At 40.6% G+C, this 14,061-nt stretch overlaps 1 protein-coding gene across 1 annotated transcript in view; it reads right to left on the bottom strand.

Annotated features, from left to right (window-relative positions):
* The window catches only part of poln (polymerase (DNA directed) nu), a 60,678-nt gene that overhangs the window by 26,416 nt on the left and 20,201 nt on the right, over positions 1–14,061 (bottom strand). Inside the window, exons 14-19 of the mRNA XM_031289879.2 lie at positions 13,571–13,654; positions 13,259–13,354; positions 13,020–13,076; positions 12,660–12,716; positions 11,111–11,176; positions 2,205–2,262 (exon numbers count right to left, since the gene is read on the bottom strand). Of these exons, the coding sequence (XP_031145739.2) occupies positions 2,205–2,262; positions 11,111–11,176; positions 12,660–12,716; positions 13,020–13,076; positions 13,259–13,354; positions 13,571–13,654 (418 nt within the window). The remainder of the gene's footprint in view (positions 1–2,204; positions 2,263–11,110; positions 11,177–12,659; positions 12,717–13,019; positions 13,077–13,258; positions 13,355–13,570; positions 13,655–14,061) is intronic.

Raw genomic sequence — 14,061 nt, 5'->3', positions numbered from 1 at the left:
ATGGATGTCTTTCATAGCACATTTCAAAATTATTATTGACTAGACATACAGCATAACACAGTAATTTAGTTCAACTACCCTGTGTGTTTATTTGTGTGTTGGACAAAGAGAGACACACAGAAACACAGACAGTGAGTAACTGGGGACTTAGAGGAGCAATAAAGAGAGCTAACACTGACATTTGATGTAATGAGTACAAAGTAGTTAAGTTGTGAAGCCACAACGCCCCATTGAGAGGCGAATCAGAATCCAATCAGGATCAGTCTATCACTGCACTCTCTGCTGCAAGGAGCTGGACTGAAGTGCTGGCTTTAGTGCAGGAGAAATTATGGGTAACAATGAACCATCACATCCCACGTCAGCATGATGAAAATACAACTACAGCAGGACATGCACACACATAAACATACATGCTGACGCTGAAAATGTGGCATCACACACACATGCAGTCACTGTAATCAGTAGTGATTAGGGCCTCACCTCTCACCTCAAGACAAAGCAATAACTGATGCAGGAACGACAGACAGAGAGAGAGAAGAGGGGTAATGGTGGAGGGAAAGAAGGGATGATACGAGCCATGTAGCAGGGACAGAGAGAGAGAAGAGGATCTGATGACAAGGAGCTTTGGGAATCTGAGTGAGTGAGGAGCAGAGGTGCTGATGTTAGCACAAATGAATCACTCAGAGAGAGAAAGAAACATATAGAAACACTGAGGAAGCAAGGGACAGAAATAGAGCTTTGAAGCTGAGTGTGGTACCACTGGCTGTGACTGACAGCAGAGTCAATGTGGTCTGACCATGCCAACAGATAGATGGACTTGTTTTGATGTTTTATTCATCTGCAAATGGAGACATTTTTTGCCCCCACTGTCTCAGAAATCAGGGCATTTACAAAATTGTGAGGGGCACTTTGAAAAATAGTAATTAGTGCTTAAAGTTGCTGAAGCATACTATTGCTATTATGAGTGCCTTTCTATGTAACTGCGCTGTTTGCGTATGTTAGAGACGGAAATGGAAATTAAATGAATAAAATAAAAATGCTGGCTTAATGTAGGTCTAGGATATTGGCCTAAACTGGTAAATATTATTTATTTATTTTCAAAATCTTGTGGGCAATTTTTGCCCCTCAATCACGTTTTATAGGAACATTCTGAGATTTCTTGGGGCATTTTTGCCCTTTGCCCCATAATTTCTGAAACTGAATGTAGATAGCGCCTGACTCTAAACACACAGTGTGGTCAAGGCTGAACATGTATAAATTCTATCATGAATTACAATTATGTTATAATATAATTGATATGGAGCTCTCAAGCAACTGCCCCACAAAATGACGAGTCAGGCGGTTTACTCAAAGTGTCTGTGTGGCAGTTTTTAGGGCAGGACGTGATAATTGAAACTTTATTCAAAAGGAGGAGGGATAACAAGAAGACGGGTGGTGAAACAGAGGAGTAATGGGAAAATGATCAAATCTAAGATTGCCAAGTTGATGCTTGTGTCCATATGGATATTTTGTTCTCTCCAAGCTGTCTTAAGAAAAACATTGTTCTCATAAAGGTAAGCAGAGATATTACATTTCAGGTGAAGGATGGGCTTCGTACTTGATGTTACATACGTGATCAATTAAACACAGCTGTTCATTTTCTCAGATGTTTCAACTGGCTCTGCAACAGTTTACACACTATACAAGGGCCATTCTCACAATGATTCTTGGAACTTTGTTAATTTACCTTTCACAATCCTTTTCTGTCCTGATCAAATCGACATAATCTTATACCAGACAACACAATGTCACCCTTAACATCTTTTAATCCAGCGTCAGCATCATGTAGGGCTGAATAGGCCAAATGTAAAATATTTTATTACTGAATTACGTTAATTAGAACCTGATAGTATAACTATACACGGCTTACTGTGCAAATTTTAAATATCATCCTAAAATCAAATATGCAACATAAACTAAATATCAGAAGCCACAGTACAGGTAAGACAAACACAAATGTTAAGGAGACACTTTTAGTGACTAGCCCTTGCTGCTGCAGACTTTTATCATCCTTATAAAGCCTCTTTACTAGCTCACTGCTCATCAGCTTTTTAGATTCCCTGAGAGATGTCTCCCTTGCGCCAACACACACCCACACCCACACAAATGCCTCATTCTATAGAACGTGTGGCAGGTGTGTGTTCATGAGTGTGTGTGCACCTTACCTTCGATGTACTGCTTCTTGGTGATTTGAAGTGGCTGCCTTGGCAAGGCTTGGAAGTTCTAGGGAGAAAACACATTGTGTAAGCCTGCTGGAGTTAACTATTTCCCTGTGCAGTGTGTAGTTGTACTGCAACAGTGTCTCATTAGTCATTACTCTATGGAAGTGGGTCTTCACATTGTCAACATAGTGTTTTGTACAGATGAATTATTTCCTACTGCGTGGAAACCTAAATAAACTAATATAGCTCTACATAAGTGAGAAAGATCAGCTGTATATATCTGCAGCCACTCCCAGCATGCTCCTTTGAGGCAGTAATGAAGGGATGGAAGAGGAAATGGAGGTGTGGAGGTGATACTCACTTGTGTGTATTTCTGTGTTATAATAAGATGATGTCATCCCTCTTCAAATGAGGCTGGTGGGAGTGCCTCCAACTACGTACTTGATTGTAAAACTTTTTTTTTTTTTTTTTTTTAAAGATTTATTGACAGGACAGTTGAAGAAATGAAAGGGTAGAGAGAGGGGGAATGACACGCAGCAAAGGGCCGCAGGTCGGAGTCGAACCCGAGCCTGCTGCGCCGAGGACCAAACCTCTACATATGGGCGCTCGCTCCACCAACTGAGCCATCCGGGCGCAAACTTCATTGTAAAACTGATTATTACTTTTTCTGTATAATTCTTTTAACTTCTGTACAGTATATTAAAAGCACATTGGTCATATCTAATCATTCATATGTATCAATCAAGACTGTCTGAAAGGACACACATGTGTAGAGGTTTCTTGACTAAAGGAAATTGTTGGTTGTAAATGTTTTAACACCACACATTTCTATATTGCATTGTTATTTCTTGTATTGTGTTCAAAGTATAGTTTCAAGGTAATGTTAAGGATTAAGCTACATGGATTATATACATTTTAACAAGTTGTTACTTCCCATTTGTTCAAACGTTTGTGCTCAAGTGTACTGTCAACAATTGCTGCTGCAGTGGCCCAATGTCCCTATGGAAACAAATAAAACTCAAAGACATACAACTTTTAACTTTGGGACTCTGCAGCTACAGTTTTTAATATTGCTCCAATTACATATTCAATGACCTTTTCAGGCACCTCCACAATCTAAACATATATTGCTGCCTGGTTAATGCTGCTTTTCCATTTAGACTTGCTTCTTGATTGTATCAAGAAGCAAGTCAAAAACAACTACACACCACCATATAATGCTATAAATGAGTGTGTTTTAAATTAGATGTAAAGGTTGGAACATACCCTCACAATCCCACTTTAACACAATAACTCAATCCCTGTCCTCATTGCACCTCTTGAAATTCCCCAAATCCTGTTTATGACCAGCAGAAACCCTGTATAGCATTTATATGGCAATGGCTACTTTGGTTAGCTGACATTAAGAAAAAACAGAAAGCCATCCTGGGATTTTAGCCAAGACTACAGATCTTTCAAGTTTTCAGACATACATCTTAAAATAGGAACAGCCTGATGCTCACTGGGCTCCTGGCCCACCGTGCATCGACCCACTGAGTAATCTAAGACGTTGCTGTTATAGACACACATACATAGAAAATTACACGTATGCAGTTTTCTTCTGCCTGAAGGAGGAAAAACAGCAAAGGTTATAAGGCACATCAGCCCAAATACACAGTGTAATGGAGAGAAAAAAAGTGTGTTCAGACTCAGCAGTTCCAATTTAATTCCTGTTAATCCCACTGTATCCACTCTTTCAAACACACAAACAACTCAAGGTGTGTGATTATGTGTGTATAAGGAGGTTGTTAAAGGTTATTTACCAAGGACTTGCAGGACGCATTAATTAGTGTGCGTACATGGAAACACACACAGACAACATTGGCTAACATGATGAAGGGGACTGGCAAAGACAGGGACACAGAAACACACACACAAAAACATAACAGTGTTTCCCATTATGGTCAGAACCCAAACGTGTACGTGGGTGATTGGTTTGACCGGTTGGTTTGACTACCATGAGTGTGCATGCTTGTGTGTGATCCAGAGAGAGAAAACAGCTCTCTGCTTTCAACACTCATTCATTATTCACTAGATTGACAAACAGGACTGCAGTGGCAGGGTGTGGCCATCAGGGTCCTGGCACCAATCTCTCTCACACACACGCACACGCACGCGCGCACACGCACACACAATCACTCTCCTCAGCACTGGTCAATATACATAGTAACCTCAATGTACACATACAACAATGCAGAGGATCAATGTTAACACACACACACACGCAGATTGCGGTTACATGAGCACTTTTACACCATCTGTCTGTGCCAATGAAATGAAGTAGTGATCAGAAATGTAACCACAGACTGATAAAATGTTGCTTAAAAAAAAAAATTAATATTGCCGCATTTCCTCTGCATGGTACTGCACAACTCTACTCAACCTCGACTCTTATCAAAAGTTGTGGCTAGTACGTGGTACTTTTTTTGGAACCAACTCTGTCGAGGTTCAAAGCAAACTGAGCCGATAATAGAAGGCGGAATCAAAACACTGGAAACAACTGATTGGTCAGAGAGAACTGTTACTAGCGTGACACGGGACATCCTGCACAAACCCGCCATTTTTAGATTTTTAGAAGGTACCGGCAATAGCGCCCGCAGATTGTTTATTCACCTCACCCAAGATTTTGAAAAATTACAGCCAGCAAAACTACGGCGTACAATTGGCGAAGTGCAGACATCTTTGTTGAAGATGATGTCACTGCCGTTTCATGCTGCTGCGCTAAGGCGATCAGCTGAAAATCCTGTGTACACTGAGGGGGTACTATTCGCAGTGGAAAACAAAATATAGAAAAGCACAATATGTATGTACAGAAGCAACACATGCATGCTGTCTGTCCAACATATGCAACTTAAAATGAAATATATGGTAATGACTATTACAATAATGACTTAGACCACACACACCTACAGTGTGTGTGGTCTAAGACATTATCACCCTTACTGTGACATGAGGAACGGAGAACCAGTTCATTAGTGGACACTGTGTGAGGAAGACTGAGAGAGCCTGGTTAGAGTACACACACAAATTCACACTAATTTCCTTGTATTTAATTAATTTTGTCCTCTAAATGTGTAAAACTCAAACTGGCTCTTACAAATATAATAGTTCAAGACACAGACAGCAAGCAAGCGCTTACACAGTGTGTATGGCACATTAAAATGCACAGACACACACAAACAGATACACATGAGCACTGGCACAGGACGGGCTCCATTAAATGGCGGCCGATGTTGTTCCTCCCCTAATTACATCAACGTGTTTGAATTACAGAGCTGACACAAATGCTGGTGTATTACCCTCTGTTGCACACATAAAAACACGGACAACATAAATATTCCTACGCTGTCAAACACAAAACACACACGCTACTTGAAAATATGCCTGAGCAATTGACTGTCAAACACACCAACACACATGCTTGTGTTTTCCTCTCCTGGGCTCATTGACCTTTAATGGGCCACTTAATCATGCGCTTGTTTTTCATGAATCATGCGCTTGTTTTTCGTGTTGTCTTTCCACAGCACCGTTCCTTATTCTACATAACAACCTGGTGTTTGTTCGTTTTAATGCCCCCCTTATGGCCTAATATGGGTTCACAATGGCCTGAAAATGAACGCGCAGCGGGTCTGCACGGAACCCACAAGAGCCTGACAATGAGACATGTTGCCAAACCGCCTGTTAGCATGGTTAACCCAGGGATTTCATGTTTTTAGATTAGCTTTGGTTGAAATATTAATGAAGGCTTGGTTAATGCTATTTCATTTGCAGATAACTAAACAATCACTTAAAGCAAAGATATTGAACAGGGGGTCTGTGACCCCTAGGGGGTCCCCGGAGTTAGTGCAGGGGGGCCGACAAATTATGTTAAAACATATTTTTTTGAAAGTTTATTTATTCAAAAATTAAAATATGTCTGAAAATATACAATAATATGAATCCAGCAAATATAAATTGGCCTATCTGTGAAAAAATACATTTAATTTACACACTGAAGATAAGCTTACTATAGATAAAGTAGCCACTATGATAGCCATATACAGTTAAGCTTAATGATTCACTATGCCTTCCACATATATGTTTGGCATTAAAACATGATGCATACATAATATATTAATATCCATTCATTTTCATCCATCCTGCCCAGTTTAACATGCAATTGAATTTGATACAGTATATGTACAGTAGTAGGGGGTCCCTACTCCATCTCTCTTTCAGCTAAGGGGTGCCTGGCCTAAAAAACGTTGGAGACCCCTAACTTAAAGTATTTATTGTGAAAGGGTAGGATTATGCATGTCATAATGAGTGGCTGCTGCTGGTCCAACAGTTTTTGCATTCAATTATTCAATCACTATGCTTCCTGTTGGGTATAATACCAGCTCTCCATCTCTTTACTTTTTAGCAGCAGGGTGGCATAATGAATGTTTAGACCATACTGAGCTTAAATAAATTCCCTCTTTCACAAACAAAATGCACCTAGAAGGTAATCTCAGGTGCTGATTGTCTATGACTAAGTAAAGGGTCTATGCATGTCTACATATAGAACCATGTATTAGTTGCTAGTATTGTCCTGACCTAGCATTATAAGTCTGCATGCCAATTCTTTTTTTCACACTGCTACATCAGTGCATTTGGCTCTAATTACACACAGATTGTGAGTGCAAATTGAATGAAAGACACACTGCAAATTTCCCTGTGCTGTCATAAACATAAATCTGGCCCACAGAGAGACAGGGCGAGAGCCTCAGAGGAGTACTGCCATGTTAAACAGATGGGGACGACTGAATCACTGTGCTGGTGTGGGGAAATATAATCACACTGCACCAATTTATTGACTCGACATGGAACACATGCACACATGCATGTCTGTATACCCACATTTAACACTGGGAAATTATCTCCATTCACACTGCAACCACAACCAAACACACCCGCCAAAATCCATCTGCTCAGCATGAAGAGAGAGAGATCAGAACATGGCTGCAAAACCCACAGCTGGCCTATCCATTAGTTGGGAGTAGGGTGACTAACTAGAAGGCACTAAGACCCATGGTGGAAGCAGCTCCCTGCCATCAGTCGCTGTCCCTCTGAACTCTAAGATTGCTCCTGATAGCAGTGTTGAAAAAAGGTCAGTTTATCTAATAGTGGCCCTGGCTGATTGATATACAGTACTGGAGCAGATATGGGACTCTAGGAGCACTGCCTATGGCAATTTAATGTAGCCAGTAAGAATCTGTGACCCAAATGTCAGCATCATTTTTAATTTAGGTTACTGTCAAAATGAATGAATTACTTAGGAAAAAGAGAGACTTCTGTCTATGATTAATTATGTTCTTGCACTTAACTATTTACTTTGCACGGCAGCTGGATTCTCGCAATATCACACCCTTTCTCCCTTTTCTATCTCCCACGTTGGTAAATCAAATAAGATAAGTTTATGCCTGTGTGTATTAGGGGTAGAACAGTACATGTATTCGTATTGAACCGAAACGGTACGGGCGTCTCGGTTCGGTACATGAATGTGGAACTACTGTTACATACGCGTTTCTTAGGGACACCTAATCTGTAGCCCCGCCTTAGCTCTGAAGCTCCCGAGCTCCGCCTACATGTCAAGTCGGTCCTGTGAGTCCACACCAGAGCCATGTCTTTCTCCATCACTCTGGTCCACACGAAGCAAACTAGTCCCTTCCATATACAACCAAACACGGCTGTACTGTCGCTGTATCCCTTCTTGACTCGACCACAAATGGCTTCCATGCCCATTTGCTTCGCTGTTTGCTCCGCTGTTAGCTCCGCTTTTAGCTCTGCCGTTAGCTGTTAGCTCCGCTGTTAGCGGCTAGCTCCGCTGTTAGCGTGTGAAGCTAACGCCACAATTCGCCAACTGCTCTGTGTAACCGAAGCTGCCCTTTTAACACCCCTGCTCTGTGCATTCACATATGAGAGCAGCGCTTGTCTCCGATATCACACTACTAGCTGATTGTCTTATTTTGTTTACAAGTTCCAGATGGAGTCTGGAGATGATGTGGGGTAGCCTAGCCTACTTATTGTTTACTGTTTACATCTTACTTTATATGCTTCATGCTGTTGCAGCTAGCTCAGGGGAGAGACTGGATGACACTAGGTGGTACAGCCTGAGACATGCACAATAAAAACAATTGCCTTCTGCATTTTTTGTTATGCTTTTCCCTTCATTGTACCGAACCGAACCGAGATGTCTGAACCGAGGTATGAACCGAACCGAATTTTAGAGATTTTAGGTCTTGCTGTAGGAGAAGGTACACAAAAAATTAAAATATTAAAAGAAGTCACCATTTAGAGTCAAACCCACTGCACTTCACCCTTTGACACTACAAAAGAAACAATGGTTTGACATAAACCCAAAACTGACAGAACAGTCTGTATGTTGTTTTTTTTGGAGGAGTGAGTGACTTTCATGCATTTGTGGGTGGCATGAATGTATATAAATCTTGGAACACCATAAAAGACTCAGGCGCAAGCTGAACAGTGGATGGAGAAAGAGAGAGAGAGCACACAATATAGGGCTGCATCAAGGACCCGGCAATATGAATATTGTTTCAGCTTTGGTGCTACAAACAGTCAGGAAGAAGGCAGAGGAGAGAGAGAAATGAGCCAAGATGAAGTTACATCTTATCTGTCCTCTTTGGTTTCACTGCTACACTATTTAGGATGTTAATGAGAGGAAAAGAAAATAAGAATGGGCAGGAATAAAGTATCATGTAGAGAAGGGGAGGAAAAATAGACTTGAGAGGAAGCTGATATTTTTTCTTCTAGCAGGTAAAAACAGATGAGGCAAAGCTCCACTTCCCTCCACAGAGAGACTCACTTCTAAACTCAGCACCAGTTTATGGCTGCCATGCTTTAATCCAGGCACCCCTTTGTTACTGCAGTGTGGCTTCACCTCAATTGAACCCACAACAGATGAAAGCTAAACCCCTCTGCAGCACTCCTCATTTGAATATGAGTGTGTGTATATGAACTGTATGTGTGTGCAGAGTGGTGAGCGGCAGGACAGCTGCCTATTTTTCCTTAACGCATAACTATAAATTGCAGCTTTCCCCCCTTCAAAGCAGTGGGAAGTGACATGTTATACACATGGAATAATAATAAGAAAAAACTCTAGAGGAAGTTGACTATTCTCCCTACTGGCTCTTTCTGATCTTCTCACTCTAATCAATGAAGCAGCAGAGTTTGTCCCCTGCTCTGTCACAAACTAAACTGAACATTTAAATAAATATATATCACACGTCTGCCTCTGTGGGTCACTTTATTCATTATTTCTAGGCTTTTTTTAACCATTCTATATGTAGGATTGCTGTCAAACTGGTTGGATCCCTTACTGATGATTAGTAATGGTGATTTAGGAAGTCAAGTCTAAGCTTGTGCTTAAAGTGTTAAACGCCCCGTAACAAAACACTTCTTAAAGCTATAACAAATCAAACAATGAGCGTGGAGCTGAATCAGCTAATATTCCTGATTGCAGTTTTGTGTTCTTTAACACTTTCATTGGGAACAAGTTATAGCACAAAGAAGCATCAACACACTTAATAGGAAGCTCAACCAAATCCCAGAACTGTGTTAGAGCAGAGCTGTGTTAAATTGCAGCTGACCAACAGTCACATAAATCACTCCGTGACCGTACGATCAATTCCATGTGTAGCTCACACACACAGCTACAAATCGCTTAGAGAGATTAGAAAAGTTCAATGTCTCCACGGTTACGTATGTGTGTGTCAGAGCAGTGCTCAGTGACAGAACCACTGGACCCTGACAGCTAGGTAATGTTGAAATGAGCTATCGACCACACCATACTGAGGAGAGAGACAGAGAGAAAGGTCTGTTTTTTTTATATATGTATTCTTCAGCACGTCGTGTCTGCATTTCATAGATTACTGAATGTACCTCTGCCAATAAAACTTTATTTTTGGTGATAATTTCATGAATTCATTTCATGTTTTAGTTATTCTATAGGAAAAGAAATTCTCAATTTGAATGGTACAAGCTATTGGTTAAAATTGATTGTTGTGTATTTTCTGATGGTCTAAATGTTGTTTTAAATGCTTTCTGAAACACTGTACATTTAAAGATACCTACTATTGACACCAAAAACTATGCACAGCTACAGTCAAAATACTAAAGCCCCCCTTCCCCTTCCACATGCACACACACACACACACACACACACACACACACACACACACACACACACACACACACACGTTTCTCCGCCTCTGGACATCCCAAAGAAATTGCAGCTTGTTGTTACATAACACTTTAAAATCTCAACATCTATATTCGTAAGCAAGGATCTAGTATTTTGTACAGTATGTATATTTTGTAATAACTGTGGTGTTAGCGTCATCAAACAATCTCTTTGAAAAGAGAAGTATGGAGAGAGAAAGCTAGATACAATAAAAAAAAACAGGGATTATAAAAGAAGGGAAGAAAAGAAAATCCCATGGAATTAGGGATGTCACGAGAACCGGTACTTCGCTACCAACACGGTACCAAAATTCTGAAAACGTGCGTATGTATGCCACATGCCATTAACTTGCCTAATTTTAACCAACACAGACACTCAGGTCCTTCCGTTTCCAGTATTGTGAGTTTGATGCGAGTATTGCAGACATGAACAGGTTCATGACATGCCGGCAGCACAGCAAACAGCACCTACTTTCCACACAGCCTGATGTTCAGCACCATGGATAGCTCTGGTGACTGAACACTGTTGTCCTGCTGAAAAACAAGCAGGAGTAGCTCAAGCCTATAGCAGCCACTTAACAACCCTGATCAAAGAAAAACAGATGAAGACAGAGAGAGATGTGTAGGAAAGGCAGTCAGGTCATACTTACTGGGTGCTTGGCTGAGACTCTCCCTGTCACCGAACTTGTCTGGTACCACGTAGAGGAAATGTAGTTCTGATGTGTTGTTGAGAAAGACAGATGCAAAGAGATTCAGATATGAATAAACAGAGGGAAATTGAATAAAATCCAACATGTCATGACATCAACTTTTAGAAGCAACAACTTTGCAAACCACAATTAAATAATTTCATCACATGATATACACGTTTCAATGAGTCAGCTATCAGTAATGTTTCTATATAGCCGATTCCTATCCAACTCAGCTTGAAAACAACAGCTGTGATGCTCATTGCCATCTTCCCTCCAATTCTGCCTTTGGACCGACAAGCATCAACAATGCCATGCGAATGATTGATGCCCAATTTGAACAAGCTGTTTGTAGACTCTAGTGCCAGTTTAGTTGGGAAATAAGCAGGAAATGCAGCGATATTGTGTTCAGGGCTGCTGTTTAGTGATGTAACCCCAACAGAAATGACATATCAGTATGTTGCTTATTGCTAGAAGAACAGCTAGGAGATATGATAGGTGATATGAGACTAGATTCATTTGGCATGGTAGACCTTAATTATTGCTTTTTCTAGTTGAAGGAAATTAACAGTGCAAGCTTTTACCTGCTTGGCCATCATATTCACTTAGTTTGCAGATTTAGTTTTTCTCAGAGACCATACTGAGAAAAACAGTATACTGTCTTCCTGTAGTTTGGATTTAATATGATATAAAACCACTAATACTCATTCACCTAAATACCACCACATGCTTCATATCTGGGTTATGAGTAAAACAGCACCCTTCTCTAGCTGGGATTGTTGCCCGCTCTGTCCAAAAGACCACCAAATGAATCACCACCATCAGAAGCCAAAATGGCTTTAGACACAGCAAGACAGACTCATTTGCAGAGTTGAGTAAGCACATATTGACAAACACAAGCTGCTATTCCCATACAGAGCCCCATGTGGAGGGGCATCTTTTCTTTGCCAATTCAGTAAAGCAGTGGCAGTAAACAGGACCAACAGCTTGAAGAGACCAGGAAGATGTTTCACTATTAGTTACTATAGCAGGAGCATCCAGGCCCGTGAGTGCTCTCTGCTGTAGGGGTAGTGCTATCACACCTTTAGAGGTTGCAGTATGTACCTATGCTGTAGCTGTGCTAAACAAATATGAATAGCCTACAGCATTACCCTGTGGTTTTCAATTGTAGTACTAAGAACAGCAGAATAATGATTGTGACATTTACACCAGCAGCACCTTTGAAGGTGAAGAGGAACAACCCGGGTTTGTCTAGTAGCATATAAGCACTGTTCTAGTGCAATAAGGCAGAGCCTGCAGCATTCTCTCAACTCTTACTTTTTTGTTTAGTTGTTCCAGCCTCAAAGAGAGAAGTCTAGAAAATTCCATATCTCAGAGTGAACAAAAAGGGGGTTACACAGTTGTGAAAGATCTTGTTTGTAAGACATTCTACTTGGTGAGTGTGTGTACCATTATTAGGTTTACATACATGGACAATTTTTCTTCATAAAGTAACTGCCTGTAGGCTCACCTTGCTCATCATGCATGAGAGAATCCCATCAACAAAAGTGGACTTGATTTTGTGAACCTGGGGGTTACAAATGCAGACAGTTGTTAATAGAAAACCAACGGTTATACTTTGAGATGCTCTACTATTTCATACTTCCATATCCATATACTTTATGTAAGCCCTCAAAAGGCAGAGCTAAAAATAATTCCTCCTAAATGGATTGTTTATAACATACACTATCTAACTCCAACCTTAACATTTGATTTTGGTGGCAAAATACCCTTCTGCTTCAGACTTTAATAAGAAAAGTAAACCCTTTGCTAAACAATGTTTTTGACAATTATGGCACATGAATAAACAGCAGCAGATAACATGACTGACCTGTCTGTACTCTAGAATGATCTTCGGCAGAGGGTGCAGGTCCTGAAGCTGCAACAACTGCAACAAAAAAGACAGAAGAGAGAAAGATGGCGTGCCTGTCTGATGCGTGTGTGCCTCTGGATTCATCAGTATTAACGTGTCAGTGCACATAATGAAACTTCAAAAAAGATTGAGCTGTTTTTTCTTAGATTAAAATGATTAAATCGACATATCTGTGTGTGTGCCTGTGTGTGCCGTACTGCAGCTTCTGATGTTGACTGCTGTTGTTTGTTGATAGTCTTGGGAAGTTTCTTGTTCTCACAGCGCTTATGGAGGCACAGCTTCTCGAACAAGACCTTCAAACATAGTAAATCCACAATATCCACGAATCCATAACATTGAAACATACATGTATAACACAGAAAAGTACACAGATAGTGTGCATACATACAGTACATGCATTCACACATGCGCACAATATACAAAGATGGAAAGGTCATACTTATTATGAGCAAAAGCATACATACACACACATGCATACAACACACAGATGTACACGTTAAGGTACACACTGTTCGTAGTTGAGTGTTGCTGGTGACCAGGAATATTTGTCCAGCTGCTCGGTGGGCCTCCTGCTCCAACTGCTTCATCTTAGCCTGACAGAGAGAGACAGCGACAGAGACAAAACAAGAGGAAGTAAAGAGACAGAGGGGGGAGGGAAGAGAAGATCAAGGTAAGACTTGGGTCGCGTAGTATTTGCAAATATTTTTCAAGGTTTGTTTAAGCCAAGGTACCAGTACTTACTTACTATTTAAAGGTCAGACAGTAAACATCCTTTAGTTACTGAACCAATATTACTCAGAGGAGCTTACAACAAATACTAATTGCAGTATTAGTAATAACTGACAACGTGTTGTTATGCAACATTAGTGGACCATAAGGACCATCAAGGGGTTTAATTACAAAACGCTATGACACCCTTGATCATTTCTGATGTTACATAGTAGTTCATTTAAAAAATAAAGACAAATTATTGCCCTGTTTTCTACATCTCAACTTATTA

Source organism: Sander lucioperca, chromosome 17 (genome assembly GCF_008315115.2).
Source record: "Sander lucioperca isolate FBNREF2018 chromosome 17, SLUC_FBN_1.2, whole genome shotgun sequence".
Lineage (NCBI taxonomy): Eukaryota > Metazoa > Chordata > Actinopteri > Perciformes > Percidae > Sander > Sander lucioperca.
This window is presented reverse-complemented; position numbering and strand designations above follow the sequence as displayed.